General features: G+C 41.9%; 1 protein-coding gene across 1 annotated transcript in view; it reads left to right on the forward strand.

The window, feature by feature from the left end:
• The window catches only part of LOC123668307 (mitogen-activated protein kinase-binding protein 1), a 120,038-nt gene that overhangs the window by 71,449 nt on the left and 25,447 nt on the right, over positions 1–23,142 (forward strand). Inside the window, exons 3-17 of the mRNA XM_045602068.1 lie at positions 11,744–11,903; positions 12,509–12,577; positions 13,430–13,534; positions 13,970–14,080; positions 15,555–15,737; positions 16,375–16,535; positions 16,871–17,006; positions 17,117–17,287; positions 17,375–17,490; positions 17,757–17,961; positions 19,683–19,817; positions 20,296–20,406; positions 20,987–21,076; positions 21,728–21,858; positions 22,883–23,011. Coding sequence (XP_045458024.1) covers positions 11,744–11,903; positions 12,509–12,577; positions 13,430–13,534; positions 13,970–14,080; positions 15,555–15,737; positions 16,375–16,535; positions 16,871–17,006; positions 17,117–17,287; positions 17,375–17,490; positions 17,757–17,961; positions 19,683–19,817; positions 20,296–20,406; positions 20,987–21,076; positions 21,728–21,858; positions 22,883–23,011 — 2,013 coding nt within the window. The remainder of the gene's footprint in view (positions 1–11,743; positions 11,904–12,508; positions 12,578–13,429; positions 13,535–13,969; positions 14,081–15,554; positions 15,738–16,374; positions 16,536–16,870; positions 17,007–17,116; positions 17,288–17,374; positions 17,491–17,756; positions 17,962–19,682; positions 19,818–20,295; positions 20,407–20,986; positions 21,077–21,727; positions 21,859–22,882; positions 23,012–23,142) is intronic.

The raw sequence follows: 23,142 nt of genomic DNA on the forward strand, positions 1-23,142 counted from the left end.
TGTTATCGGTACAGATACTAAGGGTTCATCTTTATTGCACTTCATGACTACTAAATTCTTACGTTTTATTTATTTTTATTCTTTAAACGACTTCAAAAAAGGACGAGCTTCTAAATTCGACGGTTTTTTTTTGTGTGTTACCTCATAACATTTCATCGGCTTGACTGATTTCGATGATTCTTATATTAATCGAAGGGTAAATCGAAGCACAGTTCCACTACTATCTTGGAACTGAAAAAGCCGACCGATGGCGGGATAACCATCCAACTGCTGGCTTTGAAATACACAGGCCGAAGACGGGCAGCAGCGTCTCCGGTGCGACAAAGCCAGCCCTGCGGTCACCAACCCGCCTGCCCAGCGTGGTGACTATGGACAAAACACATGAGTTCACAGCATTATTGGCGTGAACTTGTGGAGGCTTATGTCCAGTAGTGGACTGCGAAAGGCTGCTGTGATGATGATGATGAAATCGAAGCTGGTGCTTGTCATGTAGTTCCATTTAAACTTGATCGAATCGATCTCGATCGAACTAGATCGATGTATTAGAAGTCAGTATTCGTTTGCGAGCATTGAACAATACTATTTTCTGTTTGCGACCTGAAATGTGATATAGATAATTAAAATATCAAGGTTATCTGATCCGTGGCAAAGTTAATTTAGATTAAAATAGAAAATGGACATAATGCGTTCAAATACTTATTAGAAAGAGGTTTATTAAGCTGTAATTTGGATGAATTCAACTATAATAAGGAACACCGCAATTATGGTTAATTTCTATTGGCCTAGTAAATAGCGTAAAGCGCTTTTATCATCAACTCAAGATGTTACTGTTACTAGTATCTACTAAGCATTTACATTTTCTTAAAAGAGTAACTAAGGAGTTTCTTGCCGATTCCTCTCACGAGAATATACATTCCGAATCGGAACTTTACATTAATCTGGGGGCACGGTAGTGCCCCCGCCAAGACGAGTCAAAAAAAAAAAAAAAAAACGAAAAGCACTACCTATCTTTTCTCGAAGTGCTTCGTCGTTTTTTTGAACCATCATATCTTGGGTTTGGATTACACCAGATAAACAAAATTCTCAGGATGTGAATAAATTTTTCACCTTACGCCCATAGTGCGCCCCACCGTGACGGTAGCGAAACGGCCAAGCCACATATTTTGACTAAGGTGTAGAGTTTGTGAAGTTAGGGCTTGTAGAGTTAGAAGCTTGGCTCTACATGAGATCTGATCACTTTTTGACAGTGCGAGCCATATGATCTCGTCTTGGCAACATTTTACATTTTGGTGGGATTATTATAATTAATTAATTAAAAGCGCAAATAATTTTGATGATTGAAACGATTCAAAAGTGGTTTTGAAGCCATTTTGAATAGAATACTACAGATGGAGAAACGAAAATGTTAAAACTAACATTTAAAAATAAAACTTATTGTTAATGATTGTTGACGACGCGTTGGCGTAACGGTCATAGCACTGGTTTGTGGCTGTTGCGCTAGCGGTTGCGGGGTCGATCCCTGCACATGACAAACATTTGTATTGGCCACGCAGATGTTTGCCGTGCTCTGGGTGTTTGTGCAGTCCTTGTGGGTCTCCCCACCGTGCCTTGAAAAGCATGTTAAACCTTCGGTCCCGGTTGTTATCATGTACACCTGATAGCGATCGTTACTCATAGTAGGGAATATATCCGCCAACCCGCATTGGAGCAGCATGGTGGATGGTCCTTCTCCTACATAGGGAAAGAGGCCTATGCCCAGCAGTAGGATATTACAGGCTGAAGCGTAAGCGTATTAATGAGTCTTAATTGGGACCTACTTGAAAGTTTACAGGAATAATGACGAGAATATTATAATATAAATACTTCTACTAATACGGAATTTAATTAGTTATTTTGAAAGTGTCGATATTTCGACGATACACCATGCATCATACAGACGCCATCGTCAAAGGTGACTCACCCCTTATATACCTAAATGATATAGATAGATCCTTTTTTTGCTTAAGTACGTATAAAGTTATAGATTTTTAGGGCCTGTTTCAAAAGCTGTGGATAACGCTATTGAAGTTTTTCATGTGTTATTCTTTTACACCATCGAATCCCACTATTATATTTCTCTTCCCATATGAGTCCAAATGCTGTGGTTTATTATTTGAGGTAAAACAGGTCCTAGGTCTATTCTACCTCCTCCTGGTAAAGTCTATTCGTAACTTATTTTCAGGATAAACTATGTCTACAACCGGTGACAAAAGCACTTATTCTGATTAAAAATATTTTTGTCTCATTGTATGATTGAATTTTGTGCTATGGACACATGAGCAGAACAGTTAACGCAGGTAAAACTGCGCCGGTCGGCTAGTATCAATATATGTTAAGTAATTAATGTGTACATAAAGATAATGCAAATCTAGTTCATATAAACAGGTCTAGCGGTGTTTGTGTGTGTTTGTAACGTAAAACACACACACACACACACACACACATATACAAATTCAAACACACTTTATCTGGGTTAATGATAATTATTACGTAATTACATAAATTATGAACAAATAATTCAAATAAGAATAATAATTATATGATATAACTAGCTGTGCCCGCGGCTTCGCCCGCGTTGAAATTAGTATGTCACAAAGTTTTCCCGGCAAACTTCCAGTGAAACTCTCATTAAAATCGGCTTAGCCTTTCCGTAAACCTTCCTCCTGCCAATGGTGGAGCCCTCTCTCCAATGGTGAAACCGCATGAAAATCCGTTCAGTAGATTTTGAGCGAATCGATCACATACACTTTTAGGGACTTGGTTTTATAATACACTAACTGTTGCCCGTGACTACGTTCGCGTGGTTATGATGTTCGCGCATATCTAAGCATTACTATGAAGATGTATGTTTAACACAAATTACTTTTTTATTTCAGTCAATCATTCAAGTTGAAATTAATCAGTTGAAATGCTTATCAAACTGAGTAACTTTTTAAAAAGCACAATTTAGTATAATTTAATAATTATTTTTTAAAACCTCTCTATACACCACATTTTTAGTTTTATTTTCAGGCTGTATATGTTTCATACAAACTATCAACCCAAATTAAATCCCCTTAGCGGTGGAATATCGTAAAATCCGTTGTTCGCGGACGTCTGCTAACTATAATCTACCTCCCTGCCAAATTTTATCTTTGTCCAACTTGGATGGATAGACCACCCAGTGGTTTTTGAGTTCTCGTGATGAGTGAGTTAGTGACCTTTCTCCTTTATATATATATAGATTACGATGCATTATTTGGACATCTCACCATCTATAGAGCATATATTTTTATTTTTCAAGTCTCTTCGTAAAATCCGTTCTTAGCGAATGTCTACGCTCTATAAGAAGCCTAATCTGCCAAATTTCAAGTTTGTAGGTATTATAGTTTCGGACATTTCGTTATGAGTGAGTAAACATACCATCCCCCGTTTTAACCCCAAAAGGGAGTTGACTTCTAAAGATACATTATTTAAACACCTTCTCATCATTTATAAGGCATACATTTTAAATTTCAAGTCTCTTACTTCAAAAACATGGGACTTTCACACAAAGTTCCAACCCACGTTTTATCCCCTTAAGGGTCGAATTTCGTAAAATCCGTTGTTAGCGGATATCTACGCTCTATAAGGAGCCTTCCTGCCAAATTTCAAGTTTGTGGGTATTATAGTTTCGGATATTTTGTGATGAGTGAGTCAACCTATCATCCCCCGTTTTAACCCCACAAGGGAGTTGCTTTCTAAATATACATTATTTGGATACTTTCTCACCATCGATAGAGCATAAATTTTAAATTTCAAGTCTCGTACTTCAAAAACATAGGACTTTCATACAAACTTCCAACCCCCGTTTTACCCCCTTAGGGGTCGAATTTCGTAAAATCCATTCTTAGCGAAGCTCTATAAGAAGCCTAATCTGCCAAATTTCAAGTTTGTAGGTATTATAGTTTCGGAGATTTCGTAATGAGTGAGTAAACCTACCATCCCCCGTTTTAACCCCAAAAGGGAGTTGATTTCTTAAGGTACATTATTTGAATACCTTCTCATCATCTATAAAGCATAAATTTTAAATTTCAAGTCTCTTACTTCAAAAACATGGGACTTTCATACAAACTTCCAACCCCCGTTTTATCCCCTTAGGGGTCGAATTTCGTAAAATCCTTTTTTAGCGGATGTCTACGTCCTATAAGGAGTCTACCTGCTAAATTTCAAGTTTTTAGGTATTATAGTTTCGGAGATTTTGTGATGAGTAAATCAATCTGCCATCCCCATTTTAACCCCAAAAGGGAGTTGCTTTCTAAAGATACATTTATTTGACACCTTCTCACCATCTAAAGAGCGAACATTTTAAATTTCAAGACTCTTACTTCAAAAACATGGGACTTTCACACAAACTTCCAACCCCCGTTTTACCCCCTTAGGGGTCGAATTTCGTAAAATTCATTCTTAGCGGATATCTACGCCCTATAAGGAGCCTTCTTACAAAGTTTCAAGTTTGTAGGTGTTATAGTTTCGGAGATTTTGTGATGAGTGAGTCAACCTACTATCCCCTGTTTTAACCCCAAAAGGGGGTTGATTTGTAAAGATAGGTTATTCGGACACCTTCTCATCATCTATAGAGCATAAATTTTAAATTTCAAGTCTCTTACTTCAAAAACATACGACTTTCATACAAACTTCCAACCCCCGTTTTACCCCCTTAGGGGTCGAATTTCGTAAAATCCGTTCTTAGCGGATGTCTACGTCCTATAAGGAGCCTACCTGCCAAATTTCAAGTTTGTAGGTGTTATAGTTTCGGAGATTTCGTGATGAGTGAGTGACCTTTCGATTTTATATATATTATTATTATAGATTTTTGTGTTATAAAGTTCGGTGTAGTGATGCGAAACTACACTTCAAGTAAACTTTTCCGTATTCGATTCCCGCGTTAACGGATTTTTATTTTTATACCAGTATTCATTTTTTGGTCAGTTATAGTTTAAGAAAAAAATATTCAGAAATATAAAAATTATTATTTTGTCTTCTGTTGCTTCTGTAAAGTTTCTTACAACTTAGTGTCTCCTGGATATCTCTCATTTACAAACATCGACCGTTGAAAACTATGTTATGCGTATAAATGCTCCTGTTGTTTAAAATTTTATTAAGGTAGACACGCAGGAAACATTTTGCTCTTAGCACGCGAACCTTACAGAACCAGCCAAATAGTGATCTGGAGATCTGAAATAGTGTTGTGATCCTGTGGTGATTGAGGTGGCCAGAGCTTCTGGGGACGGATGTACTTTCCTGGTATTGCAGGCGTCTATGAGCTACGGTAATCGCTTACCATCAGGCGAATCTCACCCTTGTTAGCTACTATAGTTTTAGTTTAAAAAGTATTAGTAAAATCAAGTTTTCACCCATAATTAATTTGTTTTCAGTGTTATTATAAAATGGGTATAACGGGACAGTAGCGAGTATTTTCACATGACTTTTCAACGGTAATTTTAGTTTGCTACAAAGTAGGTTCTCAATTACCGAATTAATATGAACTTTCAGAGTTCGTTTTAACCTCCTTTATGAACTCGGTCGAGGGGCGGCTCGGGGCTATAATATCGTTCATCGTAGTTTACATGTGTATGTAGGTATTTTTATTTCTTTTCGTTAATACACTGTACACTCTAATACTACTCTGTTGTAAATGTTTCGTCAATGAAGAAATCGTACAATAACAAAGATCTGGGGGCCTCGAATCTTTGACCATTATTATTTATAAACTATCTAATAGTTTTACCGTAACGATACGGTGTGCACGAGCACAATGGCATATATTTAACACAGGTCGGTAAACAGGCGTACGGTTCATGAGATGATAAGCGACTGCCATAGATTATAGACGCCTGCACCACCAGAAGTATTGCAAGCGTGTTGTCGACCCCAACCTCAATCCCCCAGGAGCGTTCTAGCTTACTTACTTACTTAAAAGGTCGAGGTACTTCCCCAGTTGGGTTGCTCCAGATTTTTTACAGATTATATACACACTGCTGTGCTCTACCTTCATTTACTTTACTTTATTGATTTAGATATTCCAGCTGACTCGATAGGCGTTCTCCTATTTTGTGAACAAACGCGGCTAGTTTAAAGATCTGTTTTAATATTACAATTTTTTGCGCAAATTTCATCTTTCGTCTTCCTGAGAATTACATGAATGAGATCAGCAAATTCGTTTGCAAGTTATGGCGTCACCAAGAGTAATGGCATTAACTTTTTAACCGACTTCAAAAAAGGTTAAGGTTCTCAATTCGACTATTTTTATTTGATATTTAAATTTGATCTGTATTTACTTCTCTGTATCTGTATTTACTTGACAATTGTTTCGTCTAACTTTGTTTGCGAGCAAACACAATTATATCTATAAAAGTTTTCTCAAACCGTCCGTTTGTCCGTCATTCCGGCTAATATAAATTCCACTCTCGCGCGGTCGGTTAGCATAGAGTTTAGGCGCCGGATGTGACGTACACGCTGACATCGTAATTGGTGTTACATCATTATCATTCCTGTGGTCATCGACCGCATCGACCATGGCACCTTATATCGATGTATTGTCATTGATTGCTTTTCCGTCTCCCGTTACTGTTATTGTAATATTTGGACAGTGTCCCACGAATAGGCAATTATCTCATTTCTGTAAATGAGGGAGATTGGAGGATCATCCGTCGAGCTCAACTTAGAGATCATGGATTTATGTGTTTCTGTTTTGCATTTGATGCATGAAGCTTCTGTCGCTGTTTTATTGCGCTTACCAAGCTTATAGAACTTGAATGAGGCACAGAACTTGCGACCGTCTGCTGTCAATGCATGTGATTAAATTAATATCTATAGCAATTGACGTATTATATTTTGATATCAATGACTTAAAAAGTCGGGATGGCTAATGGCTATTGCAATTTCTTCCAAACAACCCAAATTATCCAGATTCCAGTCTTATCTTTCGTAGTCGATTAATTTAGGTAGGGCAAATATCTATAGTGGTGTGTAAGTGGGTGTCTCAAGAGGCGACTAAGGAATAACACAGTTCCGTTATCACCTTGGAACTTAAAAAGCCGACCGGTGGCGGGATAACCATCCATCTGCTGGCTTTGAAATACACAGGCCGAAGACGGGCAGCGGCGTCTTCGGTGCGACAAAGTCAGCCACAACACATGAGTTCACGTTATTTTTGGCGTATACTTGTGGAGGTCTATGTCCAGCAGTGGACTGTATAGGCTGTAATGATGATGATGATAAGATATCTATAGGTATTACTAGAAATGTCGAAGCAACTTAACAATGGAAGTTTCTCAACCTTATATAATGTTAAAACCGTTATTACAGCTCGCAAGTAGACTCGTGTTTCTGTGCTGAGTGAGGTAGCCGGAGCGCCCATGCAGGTAGAATCGGCTATGCGCTTGCAATGATCTTGATGTTACAGGAGTCCAGGCTACGGTAACCACTTACCACCAAGCGGAGTTTCCTTCATACTTACTTCGAACTGGTTGCTTGCACCTCTCACTCTTGCCCCTACAGTAATATACGAAACGTAACTCTCTCTCCCTTTCTATCTTCACTAACTCATATCTCCCTTTCGACTTCCATTCGCCTCGCCCTATCACACTTTTCGTAACGCTCTCGTCACGCATTTACCAGATTACTCGCCAAGTCAAGCGTGCGTACAGAAGTTTTACTACAAAAAGTGTCACGTGGTTAGATCATCTCCCCAATCATGAACGCGGTTATTTACGTTTATTTAAAGTTACATATTGATCCGGGAGGGTGGGTCAGCCGCGCCCGCGGACGTCCCACCCCTGTCCCGGACTCAATTACTTTAAAAATCGCTTCACCTACCCACAGAAACGAGCGAGGGGTCGTTATACCATGTTTTAAAGTTATTAACACAGTATATTGATGATTTAACCTCTTTTGAACTCTTCGGATTATTATTTTCAATAAGCATTATATTATACCTGCCTTATATGTATGTATGCCTAACTAGTGTACCTTGTATGGAAACTGCTAAGTTGCGGTGCAGTTGTGTATATTAATCTATACAAATAAATACAATTGGAGTGTCTGTTTGTAATATTAAAATAACCGCTTTTTACTAAATGCATATGGATGTAGGTATACACGATATACATACCAAAATAACATCATTTACAATTTTTGTCTCTCTGTCTGTCTGTTTGGTCCGGCTACTCTCTGAAACGGCTGGACCGATTTTGACGGGACTTTCACTGGCAGATAGCTGATATAGTAAGAAGTAATATAGGCTATTTTTATTTTAGAAATGGATTTATTTCATAACTCTGCGAACTGAACAATTGTTTTTTTTTTATTCCACGCGGATGATGTCGCGGGCACAGCTAGTAAAGTATATATTTATACATTTCTATATTAGTATATAGCTTTAACTTTCAATTTCTTTTTAATACAAACTTTAAATTTATTGCCAGATAATTTTGATATCATTAACATATTATCAAGATCAGTTTTTACAAAAATCAAGAAGCTGACGTATGATGTTAAAATGCTTAACATTAAAACACGACTTACCTTAAAAATTATGTTTAAATATTTTTATTATTTTTCAAGAGTTACTGTAAATCGATTGGCAGGCGACGTCGCGGACCACGGCTATACTTACTTCTCATTTCTACCCGTAATAAAGTTGACTATTGTTACAGTAAGACATTAAGATCGTAACGTTACAATGTCGCCATAATAACGGACTCGAATAACCAAAGTTCATGGACCCCTACTTCCGGTTTCGTAAATCGTCCGTGACACACTGGCATAGGTTCGATCCCGGATGATTAAGCCGGAATTTCTCACCTAAAACGTTATCTTTATTTGTTTAGTAGTAGAGCAAGTCAATGTAAGTCACAATGTTATTTTGAGAAATTTGTGAGCTAATTTTGGTTTTTGAAGACAAACTTCTTTGGAATCGTTGTGATTTGTAACTCGATGAAACTAAAATATGTCACGATAAAGATAGAAACACATAAATGTATTTGAGAGAATGAGATAGAATACATCACTGCTCAAAACGCGTTTTAATGGCGCTTACGACCTTTCTTACGGGACCGCGATCATCGTCGATCTACTTTCCTACGACTTTTCAGAAGTTTTACTTCAGCCGTGTGTGAACTGCACACCACATACCTTTGTATATATGTACTAGTAACTACGATTCTATGGAAGGCATTCTACAATCTAAAACGCATTTTAATTAACGCAATTTGCCAAATAATAATTCCCCCCCCTATATCCCCCTAGTCCCTATATCAATTTAATTGTGTGATAACGTCTACGTAAGATTGGCAAATACCTATGGGCTGTAATACATTGCGTTACGACTTTTTTTATATACAACTAGGTCAGCAAACAAGCTTACGGCTCACCTGATGGTAAGCGATTACCGTAGCTTACAGACTGCCGTTTCAGAATGTACATTCCAGTCAGAAAAATTGCTGAGAAACTCAACTGTTACTCTTTCAAAACCGTCAGTATACCATTTAACTAGTACAAGTTCAGACATGTCCTGTGAGACCTACCGTTACTTAAGCTTAAGCTTTATCGGCCGTTTTCAATAATCTGTCTCTGGTTTTGCGTACTAGCGATAGGATTTTGATACAATTTGTATGGCGCTTAAGTCAAAGTTCTATCTCTAACTAGCTGACCCGGCGAACTTCGTATCGCCTAACAGTGACTTTTAAGTATTATCACAAATCTTTTGTATGGGAGTATAGAAGTGTTGTTTTTAGACTTTTTCAGGAAATTTTAAATTTTTTTTTTTTAGAATTTTTCTCTCCGTAAGAACCATCCTCGTACTTCAAGGAATATTAAAAAAAAAGAATTAGCGAAATCGGTCCAACCGTTTTCGAGTTTTGCGCTTAGCAACACATTCAGCGACTCATTTTTATATTATAGATAAGCAAATTCAGAGATCGATAGATAAAGCATTGAAATTGGCCGTAAGTCTATTACTAACCATGTATAAGCGAGAAACGTCCAGTTATATTGTAAATCATTTATGCACGTTTAAAACGCATTCTTACATGTTATAACAAACCAATGGCTTATGGGAGGTCGCGGCGTACATACTAAGTGAACGTCACGTGTCGACAAAAGTTTAACATGGGACGCGTAATGGTTTAGCCACGGCGTTATGGTGCGGTGTTAGTGATGAGAGGAGCGGGGGTGGTAACGAGAGCGGGAAGCTATTCTTTAAGCTATGTATTCATTAGCAACATTTGACGCGGAACACATGGCGCTCAACATGCATCTCAACATGTTGGGAGACGACGCGGAACTTTCTTAAGTAATTTCTAACCCACCAACGTTTTTTCCTCTTTTTTTATGCGATGATATTATAACAAACGCAGCTGAGACCAACACTAGCTCCTCATGTTGTTGGTGACTGAACGTCCATTGTATAGTTGCATGTTGAGCGTCATGTGTTGCGCGTCAAATTTTGCTAATGCATACATAGCTTTAGGACTGCTTGGATCTTTGTAAACGATAAGATCGCCAGTTTTAGATGATGTAGTTTGGTTGTTTTAGAATCTATTTTCGTTAAGTTTTTTTTGTAAAAAAAACTATGAGTTGATAAATAAGTAATACCTATAATCCTTGTAGGTCACTCTACCCTGCCTCGAAGAGCACTTTAAGCTATCGGTCCCGCTATAGACACCTGATAAGGATCGTTTCTCTAAGTGAAGAAAGGTCTACTTTAAAAGTTTACATTATTTTTAATAGAAGATTAACGCCGAGTTGCACGAAAAGAAATTAAAATTATTGTTTCGTGCAACTCGGCGAAAGTGAGCCAATCTTATTCCCATATTTAAGTCAATTCGCCCGCTACCGCTACCGCCTATCGCTCCGCTCGTCTCTGTACCACAGACGTGGGCGCGAACCTATTCATATGTATGACGAATGTGCAGACGCGGCCTTTCTCACGACCGACGACCGGTACTGTTGTTTTAGCTATAAGCGACTCGTTTAGTGTGTGTATGAGTATGTACCACCATTTACCTAGCTTACTAGCTAACTTGCCATACGTCCTGTGTTTCAGTATTAAAAAAAATCCTTATCCAAGTGGGATTCAAAAGTACTTGAATCGTCATTGTACAATAAGGTATATATGGTACCATCAGATTCGGCATTTATTTTGTCCAGAAGAACCGTCTTTTCTGGGTCCTAAACGGGAGTGTCAAATTAAATACAGTTTAAATAGTAAGGAAAGGAAAAAAATTATCATTAAACTTTCAAAGCTAAAGTCGGAAATGAACTCACGGTGGATAGCTGCAAAAAGGAACAGAAGATAAATTTTTGAAAATGAATCGAGATTGACTGCAAGGGACAATATCAATGACGAGAAAAAAAATATCAAGTGTTGGTCGTCCCTCTAAAGACTTTGAAGACTTATCGGGGCGTAGCAAACGTCGCGACGTTTATGACTATGTAGCAAAATTTTCTAATATTTATAAATTTTGAATTATTGAATTTTGGCCAGCTTTTTGGGTCAAATCACCCTCTGTGCGCCGGTCGCGAATTCGATCCCCGTACATGGCGTACATTCGTATAGGCCATACAGATGTTTTGTCTGGAGCTTTGTGCTTGTGTATTATGTGTGTTTTCGGGATCCCCGACGCGGGAGTAAATCCTGAGTTTATTTATTTGTTCTTTAATCGTTTTCCTTAAATTCCAGATGCACAGTGGTCCTGTACAACGTACGCAAGAACCGGCAGTCTCACGTTTTAAACGTGTCGAGGAAAAGTGTGACATGCGTCGCCTTCTCGCCCGACGGACGCTACCTCGCCACCGGGGAGTGTGGGCACGCGCCCGCTGTGCGGGTGTGGGATCTACAGGTAAACATAGCGTGCCAATACCACTATTGGGCAAATACCTGTTCTCTATATGGGGAATTGAGGTACAAGGGGAGTATCTTTTGATTCTACGGGTCTTGTCATTTTGTAATTCGCGATATTTCGGCGACGTCGCATACGCCACGGTCACCCGTGTATGTTGGAAATAACTTGCTCAAAATCGGGAGCAGCCCGACTGGGTTAGTAGAGGTGACAAGTATTTTAAAAAGAAAGTCTGACACAAATAAATTATTCCATTTTTATTATTTGCAAATTGGGAAAAGTCACAGATTTATTGATTATTAAATAATGTTTTTCTAATGGTCATATTTTTCATGACATGCACTATGTAGCTTAAGTAATTAGAGTACGATAACGTGCAATAAACTTGTTCCACATGTATTATCATGTGTTTATGTGGTGCATTATGTTTTTGAAGGAAAAATGTAATAATAAACAACGTCAATGTCAGTAGCTAGAAACACGTGACTCCATCTAGCGGCGAGTTGCGGAATTAAGACTGAGATTAGTATAAATCATAAGACTGTTACCATACTTATTATGAAGTTTTAAACTAAAATATATTAATGTTTTTGTCTTAATTTCAGGATCCCACCGCTTCAGGCGCGGTTCAGATCGCCGAGTTCCAGGGACACACGCATGGAGTCAGCTGTGTGGTATGTGATTACAAATTATATTTTTAACCTCCTACACAAAAACAGAGGTCTTACAAGTTTGCGGCCAATCAATGCCTGTCTATGTGTCTTATGTGTCGTTACTCTCAAACTAATGGATGGATTTGGATTTTATTTTTCAAAATTATTTGATATATTTTTAGGTTGAAATGGGATTGTTGCGTAGGGTATATATAAGGGTGGGGTATATATATTTTAATTTAGTTGTTAAGTTTAATTCATCTTTTAAAATATTATTACATGAAATGGTTTAACATAGACCCATTTTAAATAAGGATCAAATCAGTAATTCCATACGTATGATAATAATTGTATTTGCAGGCAAACAAAGAAGAACTGACTTCAATTATATCTACAAGTAATACAACATAGGTAGACGAAAAAATAGTCAAGTAAATACGCATTATCAAAGATTACTCCAAAAGTTGTAATCAGATCTCAATGAAATTTAAATGTGGCCACATGATAAACATCGGCTTTCGATTAAATTAAAAATCATCAAAATCGGTAAACACAGTAAAAAGTTATGCGGATTTTCGAGAGTTTCCCTCGATTTCTCTGGGATCCCATCATCAGATCCTGGTTTCCTTATAATGGTACCAAACTAGGGATATCTCCTTTCTAACAAAAAAAGAATTATCAAAATCGGTTCATAAACGACGGAGTTATCCCTGACCATACATTAAAAAAAAAAAAAAAACTATATACGGTCGAATTGAGTAACCTTCTCCTTTTTTTGAAGTCGGTTAAAAATAGTTCTAGACGTCAGAAAAAATTATGAATAACTTATTAATTGGATATATTCGTAATGTTAGAAATTGATAATATTTCCAGGCATTTTCGACCTCTTCAAAGTATTTGGTGTCGGTGGGGTCCCAGCATGACATGATAGTGAACGTGTGGGACTGGCGCGCCAACCTTAAGCTTGCGAGTAATAAGGTGACATTTACTTTTATGTAAAATAATTATTTTTTGAGTGTTTAAATATGACTTGTCTTAACTTGTATCGTACAGGGGACAGCAGGAATCCTTTCTGGTCCTAGGAATAACCTAGGATGAAAGGGAGTTATTTGATTGTGAGAGGAGGGCTTTTAACAATAAAAGCTAACAATTAATTCTGATAATTTTTTTATGGTGTAATTCAGTTTCATGTGTCTTCTCCCCATGATATGGGTCTCGTAAATCTATTATTTATTTTATTATTATTATTTATATTATTATTCATTATAATCATCATAGTAAGGAACATTTTAAGTCTGTACTTCATATAGTTTGAAAGCTACAGGATTATCACTGATAAAGAAACAACAAAGTCTTAGAATCCGAGTAGCTCCCTCTTTATACAGATGTCTTAATACCGTTCGTATATTTCAGGTGTCATCTCGAGTAAAGGCAGTCAGTTTCTCGGAGAGTGGCAACTATTTTGTCACAGTCGGCTTCAGGCATGTCAAGTTTTGGTATTTGGAGTACTCGAGAAACGCTAAGGTATTGGCTTGAAATTGTATATATTATAGCTATATTTACTAGTAAGAATTAGAATATTGGTCAATTTATATGAATTGATATTTTTATGTTTGGTTCTGTAAGAAGTTTTTCCAAGAAATATGAAAAGAAAAAACTTTGAAAGAGAAAAGATGAATAATATCGGTAGTTTAGTGGTTTAGGGGCCTGTTTCACCATTTGTGGATACCGCTATTTGATGGACGACAATACGAATAGACTTTGACAGCGGGACGTAGAATAGGCCAGTAGGACCTGTTTCTCCTCACTTAATAAACTATATATGAATAGAATAATTGTGTTTGCAGGCAAACGAAGAAAAACCGACTTCAATTATATCGACAAGTAATACAACGTAGGTAGACGAAAAAATAGTCAAGTAAATACGCATTATCAAAGATTACTCCAAAAGTTGGAATCAGATCTCGATGAAATTTAAATGTGACCACATGATACATCGGCTTTCGATGAAATTAAAAATCATCAAAATCACACAGGTACACACAGTAAAAATTTATGCTGATTTTCGAAAGTTTCCTTCGACTTCTCTGGGATCCTATTATCAGATCCTGGTTTCCTTATCATGGTACTAAACTAGAGATATCTGCTTTCCAGCAAAAAAAGAATTATCAAAATCGGTACATCCAGTAGAAAGTTATGCGGTATAATACAACGTAGGTCGACGAAAAAAAGCGTCAAGTAGAAAAAAAATACAGTCGAATTGAGAACCTCCTCCTTTTTGGGAAGTCGGTTAAAAAAATATATATACGGTCGAATTGAGTAATCTCCTCCTTTTTTGAAGTCGGTTAAATATCTCATAAATATAGTAGGATTCGATGGTAAAAAGAATGATGAATCAAAAACTTTCAACTGTCGGATACCGTCATCTGTCAAATAGCGTTATCTGCAACTGTTGAAACGGGGCCTTAGTAGTAATATCCTCAAGTTACGAGTGAAGTAGAGATTAATTTTTATTTATAGATGTGTTATATTCTTTCACTCATTTCTGATATCACGTTATCTCAGTACATACAATCTTAGTCAAGACAAATTAATAAAACCAAATTAAGATGTTGATAATGATATAACTCATACTAATCTATGCAGTAAATGTGACTCAGATATGATATCATAATTAGTGGGAAAGTTATACTGCATTATGCTATGGAAAGGACTTCTAGGTCAGCAAACAAGCATACGGCTCACCTGATGGTAAGCAATACCGTAGCTTATAGACGCCTGCAACACCAGAAGTATCGCAAGCGCGTTGCCGACCCAATCCCCAATCCTCCCAGGAGCTCTGGTCACCTTATTTACCAACAGGAACACGACATTGTTCGAAATCAGTATTATTGTAAGATAATAAGAGAAGGATTGGAGGTTAATCTGCCCTGCTACTCCACAGCAGGTTGGTGGATGTTGCTAATCGGTAATTAACATTGATATTATAATATTACAGTTCAAGGAACCCGTTCCGCTGATGGGCAGATCTGCTATCCTCGGCGAACAGAAGGACAACGAGTTCTGCGACGTGGCGTGTGGACGCGGCGAGGCCTCGGACAGCACGTACGCCATCACCCGCGGCGGGCTGCTGTGCCAGTTCAACGGCCGGCGGCTGCTGGACAAGTGGGTGGAGCTGAGGGTGGGTGACTCCATACACACTTCTGTTCCCTTGAGCCTAGGTCTCTATCTCCATGCAGGAGAAGTATTTTAGGTTAACCCACCACGCTGCTCCACTGTGGGTTGATGGATATGTTACCCTACGATGAGTAACAATCGCTATCAGTTGCACATGATAACGACCGGAACCGACGGCTTAACGTACTCTCCGAGCTACGGTTTGGAGACCCACAACAACAGACATCCAAACCGGAAAGAAATATTTGTATAAATACAAACATTATTCTGAGCAGAAATCGAACCTGCAATCTGTCTGTATTATAGGCGACTACTCGCACCACTACACCGGAGCGGTCGTTATATACAAGGCACTATCTGATGGTAAGCAGTTACGGTAGCCTGTCTAACTTCCCCAGGAGCTCTTTACTTACTCACATGGGAACTCAGTGCTACTTGACAGCAGTCCCATTGGGCTGTCATTTTCTGTAAGGTTGAGGTGCTTCTCCAGCTGGGTTGCTCCTGACAATAAAGTGACAATTTGAAATAGTATTCAAAAAATGTACTTGAAAATTATCAGTATCGCGTGGCGCCATCTAGTGACGAGCAGTGAGAAGTAGAGGTTTACAATTATTTAATAATTGAATTTCTCAATTTTCCAGACAACTTCAGCAAATTGCATGGCAATCGGTAGCGAGTACATATTCGTCGGGTGCGCGGAGGGTATTGTGAGGTGTTTCGCGCCCGCCTCGCTGAGATACGTCACGACGCTGCCTCGAACCCACTACCTCGGCGTCGACGTATCACAGGGACACAATATTAAGTAAGTCTAGTTATATAGCGTGAATAAGTTTTAAATTATAGTATTTTTTAATTTTACGAGAAAAAATGTCTATTGTTTTCCATAAACTGAATTACCATAATATTAAAACTAGCTACATAGGAGCCTAATAATTTTTTGTCCTGTAAAAATAAATAAGTATACTAACACTTATGTTGGAATTCTTAACCTACAGCGCCATATGTTGTTGAGTTTGTTATTACTAATTGTTTGTTATGGCTATAGATTCATATTCGTCTTTTTCATGACTTCATAGCTTCAGTTTCCCAACTAATATGAGGAATATAAATATATATAATAATAATTTTTTATTCCAGTCATATGTTCAGTCAGCCAAACAACGCGCGCTACCCGGACGCGATCGCGTTGACGTATGACGAGAGAAACCACAAGCTGACCTGCGTATACAACGACCACAGCTTGTACGTCTGGGACGTCAGGGATATCAAACGGGTATGATGAACGAAAACAACGGCAAACGAGCTTACGGCTCACGCGATGGTTAGCGGTTACCGTGGCTCGTAGACGGCTACCGTATCCGACAGCTCGCGCTTCGTCCGCAGGTGGGCAAGTCGCACTCGGCGCTGTACCACTCGGCCTGCATCTGGGGCCTGGACGTGGTGGGCGCGGGCCCGCTGGGCGCCGGCAGCTTCCTCACGTGCTCCAGCGACGACACGCTGCGCCTGTGGGCGCTGCGCCCGCCCGCCGCGCCGCCGCGCAACATCTACAGCAACGTGAGTGCCCGTCGCCGGCTGTTGTTAGGGCTAGCGCGCCTGTGGTCTCTGCCCATTTCATTTTATCGGCACATATTCAATTTCCAGGAACTTACCAAAGTACTGTACATCGACCCCGAGCTCAAGTTCCTTAAGGACGTCGACCTGACGGCCACCAGCGATAAGGACAAATCGAAGACGTACGACGACAAGACCGGCGTCAGGTGAGCCTGCGTTCGTGTGCGTGCGTGATCGTGTGTTTGTTGTCCGTGTGCGTTTGCTTGTGAATGTGTGAGCGTGTACGTGTGCAGAGATGTGATATGTCAGTGTGTGCGCATGTGTGTGCGCGTGTGTGGTGTAACGCGTGTGTGCGCAGGTGCGTGCGCGTGTGTGGTGTAGCGTGCGTGTGCGCAAGTGCGTGCGCGTGTGTGGTGTAACGTGCGTGTGCGCAGGTGCGTGCGCGTGTGTGGTGTAACGTGCGTGTGCGCAGGTGCGTGCGCGTGTCGCCGTGCGGGCGCCACATCGCGGCGGGCGACCGCGCCGGCAACGTGTGGGTGTTCGGCGCGGACGGCGCGGCGCTGCACACGCTGGAGGCGCACGACGCGGAGGTGCTGTGCCTGGAGTACGCGCCCGCGCCGCGCCTGCTGGCCTCCGCCTCGCGCGACCGCCTCGTGCACGTCTTCCTCGTCGACCGGGTACCGCTCCTGCTGTCTACCGCCCCCCACTCCCCCTCCCACTACCGACTGAGGTGCTGTGCCTGGAGTACGCGCCCGCGCCGCGCCTGCTGGCCTCCGCCTCGCGCGACCGCCTCGTGCACGTCTTCCTCGTCGACCGGGTACCGCTCCTGCTGTCTACCGCCCCCCACTCCCCCTCCCACTACCGACTGAGGTGCTGTGCCTGGAGTACGCGCCCGCGCCGCGCCTGCTGGCCTCCGCCTCGCGCGACCGCCTCGTGCACGTCTTCCTCGTCGACCGGGTACCGCTCCTGCTGTCTACCGCCCCCCACTCCCCCTCCCACTACCGACTGAGGTGCTGTGCCTGGAGTACGCGCCCGCGCCGCGCCTGCTGGCCTCCGCCTCGCGCGACCGCCTCGTGCACGTCTTCCTCGTCGACCGGGTACCGCTCCTGCTGTCTACCGCCCCCCACTCCCCCTCCCACTACCGACTGAGGTGCTGTGCCTGGAGTACGCGCCCGCGCCGCGCCTGCTGGCCTCCGCCTCGCGCGACCGCCTCGTGCACGTCTTCCTCGTCGACCGGGTACCGCTCCTGCTGTCTACCGCCCCCCACTCCCCCTCCCACTACCGACTGAGGTGCTGTGCCTGGAGTACGCGCCCGCGCCGCGCCTGCTGGCCTCCGCCTCGCGCGACCGCCTCGTGCACGTCTTCCTCGTCGACCGGGTACCGCTCCTGCTGTCTACCGCCCCCCACTCCCCCTCCCACTACCGACTGAGGTGCTGTGCCTGGAGTACGCGCCCGCGCCGCGCCTGCTGGCCTCCGCCTCGCGCGACCGCCTCGTGCACGTCTTCCTCGTCGACCGGGTACCGCTCCTGCTGTCTACCGCCCCCCACTCCCCCTCCCACTACCGACTGAGGTGCTGTGCCTGGAGTACGCGCCCGCGCCGCGCCTGCTGGCCTCCGCCTCGCGCGACCGCCTCGTGCACGTCTTCCTCGTCGACCGGGTACCGCTCCTGCTGTCTACCGCCCCCCACTCCCCCTCCCACTACCGACTGAGGTGCTGTGCCTGGAGTACGCGCCCGCGCCGCGCCTGCTGGCCTCCGCCTCGCGCGACCGCCTCGTGCACGTCTTCCTCGTCGACCGGGTACCGCTCCTGCTGTCTACCGCCCCCCACTCCCCCTCCCACTACCGACTGAGGTGCTGTGCCTGGAGTACGCGCCCGCGCCGCGCCTGCTGGCCTCCGCCTCGCGCGACCGCCTCGTGCACGTCTTCCTCGTCGACCGGGTACCGCTCCTGCTGTCTACCGCCCCCCACTCCCCCTCCCACTACCGACTGAGGTGCTGTGCCTGGAGTACGCGCCCGCGCCGCGCCTGCTGGCCTCCGCCTCGCGCGACCGCCTCGTGCACGTCTTCCTCGTCGACCGGGTACCGCCTCCCACCTACCACCTGCTACCTACCGACTGTCACCTTCCACCTGCCGTCTGCCAACTGATCGCTGCAACCATACACCTACCGCGACAATAACAGACTTACGCAGTAGATTTCCGAACCACTTCCTGAATACCTTACTATATAATAACTAGGTTCTAGAGCTATTAACCTCTTATTCTTGGTCAAAAATTTGATTTAGAAGCTGTGATTCGAATTTTTACTTTTAAAGTGTACTGCTTCAATCATTGTCCAAACAAAATATCGTATAAACCAAGATTTCAGGACAAGATTTAAGAAATGAAATTTAAATTTCAGGGTTACCAAATTCTCCAAACTTTGGACGAACACTCGTCCTCAATAACGGCTGTTCGGTTCCTGAGTTCGGGCAGTGGCCTGCAGATGGTGTCTTGTGGTGCGGACAAGACTATACTGTTTAGGCAGTTGAGAACTGTAAGTTTTAGTTTTTTCTAGAAGTTATGTCGGAAACTGCTTGATTTGGTGGATAGATTCATAGTTTAGAACATGCAGATAAAAATACTCTTGTGGACATTAAAAGTAAGCACAGTCTGTAGAGGTGGTTTCAATTAATGTATTACTATTACTGTTCGGTGAATTACCGAGCATTTAGGTGTTGCTCAGCAAAACAACATCGCACATGCATGACGCCGCACTAAATAAATTAGGCCAACGCCGTGGATGTTACTTCAAATGGATCCATAGGTCGCTGGTTCAGATCCGGCTCGAAGGACCACACAATGTAGGCTGCCTGAGCCTTAGCGAAATGTTTTATGTTTAAATTTTAAAATCAAAAAGAACATAGGTTCAAGATGTTTATTAGATTTAAATGTTATTAATGTTAATGAATGTTAATGAGCGCATCCCATGATAGACACGGTGAAATATGCACTGAAGTACTTGTATCCCACAGATGGCGGACGGCAGTTACCAGTTCGCTCGCGGACAGAACGTGTCGGGGCGCAGCACGCTGTACGACATGGAGGTGGACGCGGGCGGCCGCCACGTGCTCACGGCGTGCCAGGTGCGTGCGCGCGCGTGTGTAGACGTGACAGACGTGAGCCGTGCGGGCAGGCCGTGTCGGGCAGCTCGAGTGCAGTGCACGTGCGAGCTACACGTGCGTGCGTGCGTGCGTGCGGCCTTTGCGGATGCAGGCGTGCTTCTGCGTGTGTTTGCGTGCGGTCGTGATCCACAATAATGATTCGATCACCACGCCATCATCATCATCATCATCATTTATCATTCATCATCATCATCATCAGATGATGAACCTTAAAACTGGGTGGAATCGCGATGAACGTCTGGTATTGTATTAACTGAAGTCAATAGTCTCGTAGTTGCAAGAAAGCCACTTCTCCACATGCCATTCTCCATACATTGTGTACTGGTTGGTGTTTTCCTACAAATTAATGCTAAGCGGTGACTGAATGTCCTCTCCGACATACAGTATCGACTTTCAACTATCTTATGTACATAAATATGTAATGCTGGACTTCGATTATCGTCGTATTGATATCAATCACCCGCTGTTTGATTTGTCAGAAATAAATGTATTACATTATTACGACCGCTTGTATATGATGATAATTTGTACTGTATCGCAGGACCGCAATGTCCGCGTGTACAGCGCGGCGCACGGGCGACACACCAAGACCTTCCGAGGGACCACCGCCGAGGACGGAACCCTAATTAAGGTATACAGGTGATCGGTAAAAATCAGAATCATTAAATTTCGGGATATGAAGTGTCGTCTATTTTTCTATTCTTTATTTAATAGACTTTGTCAACTTGACGATGTCGCCCCTAAAAAATATATGTTAATTTGAGACATTCTGCGGTTTTTGTACAGCATGAACTTAAATTTTGCCAAATCTCCTTAAAATTTGTTTAGTAGTTACGGTGTTACGCTTCGGCAAAATATAGATACTATGTGAAAAATTGTAGATTTGCCATCAGTATCAATTTCAAAGTACCCTCAAAATTTTTTTTTCAAATACCCTCAATGTACATACTCGATTATTTTAGGGTGCCTGAGCCTTAGTAATGTATAATGTTATAATTTTAAATTTGTAAAAAGGGGGCTCCAAAATCTTTATAAAATATGTTATGTTTTTAATGTTGATAAGCGCATCACATTGTGAGAACGGTAAAATGTACACAGCAGTAAAATGCACGGAGTTAGCCTAATTTATTAAACTCGACGCCATGCGCGTGAGATATTGTTTCGGTGTGTCGGAACACCGAGCGTTCGGTTTAAGACCGAACAGTGGTATTACAACATTTTGCAATACCTTCAACTATCCAGATATTTCCCCAGCACAGTCAACACAAGGTCGTTTCCCCAGGTGTCCCTGGACAGCAGCGGCATCTACCTGGCCACGTCCAGCACGGACAAGATCCTGAGCGTGTACGACTACTACTCGGGCGAGTGCATGGCCACCATGAGCGGACACTCGGAGATCGTCACCGGCCTCCGGTGAGTGCACACACGCGCACACACGCGACACACACACAAGCGTGCACACACGTACGCGTGTGTGCACATGCAGTGTTATTCAAAGGTAGTTTGTACAATGTTTGTTTAAGCCTTAAGGCTAAGGATATTGGTTTGTACTGTATGTTAAGCGCTGACTTTCGAAATGCGCAGAAATAAATTTATTGATTTCTCTGATGTAGTTTAGTGAAATATTGCTGGTATAGTTCGCGTCATGTAAAAAGAACGCTGAAAGAAACTGGAGGGGGTTCGTTTGCGCATGGGTATACTCGCGCACAAAAGTACTACTGTTTTATTTTTTAATTAGGCTTTCACTCGCGGCTTCATATAATGGTTATTGGTAGGTACATTAAAAATATTAGAAATACCAGTGCGAATAATTCTGACTAAATATATATATAATAATTATTACTTTATAAAATTACATTATTTTAAACAAAAGCAGTAACAAATTTTTTAGTTATTGAAATGTCGTGTTCAAAAATATTAATTATCTGTGCTCTCGATATTCGTATTTTAATAGTTTTTATGTGTTTAAAATGATGAATTGATATTTGTTTTTAGTGAAATAAATAGTAAATGGAGTTTTATAAATGTCCGTAAGCTAATGTGTTGTGAAGGTGAGTGATAAATGCGGTAAAAACGTGAATTACGATTGACAGCGGTTTGTTTACCAAAATCAGACTGTTCCAAAAAATGGATAGTACGAAAAAGTTTTTTCAAGAGTTGAGTAGAACACTGTAAATCGCTTTTGCGCATTTTGACAGTCAGCGTTCTTTTTACACGACGCTGTGATGTTCTCGGTATTTATTATATAATATAAATACTTAATATGGGAAAGGGTTTAACGAAAGACGTGTTCACTGTAGTTGAAGCCATAGACGAAAGGAAGGAAATCTTTATTTCTTTTTTAATTAACCATAAATTAGACCATAGACATGACTACCTAACAGACGCGAACTATATATGTGTTTTGATATTAGTGTTAAGCGTTGTGTGTGGCCAGGTTCACGCCGGACTGCCAGCACCTGGTGTCGGCGTCGGGCGACGGCTGCGTGTTCGTGTGGCGCGTGCCGCACGACATGGTGGTGACCATGCGCGCGCGCCTGGCGCAGCAGGCCATCCGCCGCGGACGGTGAGCCACCACCACCGCCACCGCCACCACCACCGCCTGCGCTTCAGCCTGTAACATCCCACTACTGGGCCTCTTTCCCCATGTTAGGGAAGGATCAGAGCTTAATCCACCACGTTGCTGCAATGCGAGTT

The sequence above is a fragment of the Melitaea cinxia genome, chromosome 30, assembly GCF_905220565.1.
Source record: "Melitaea cinxia chromosome 30, ilMelCinx1.1, whole genome shotgun sequence".
In the NCBI taxonomy this organism is placed as follows: Eukaryota; Metazoa; Arthropoda; class Insecta; order Lepidoptera; family Nymphalidae; genus Melitaea; species Melitaea cinxia.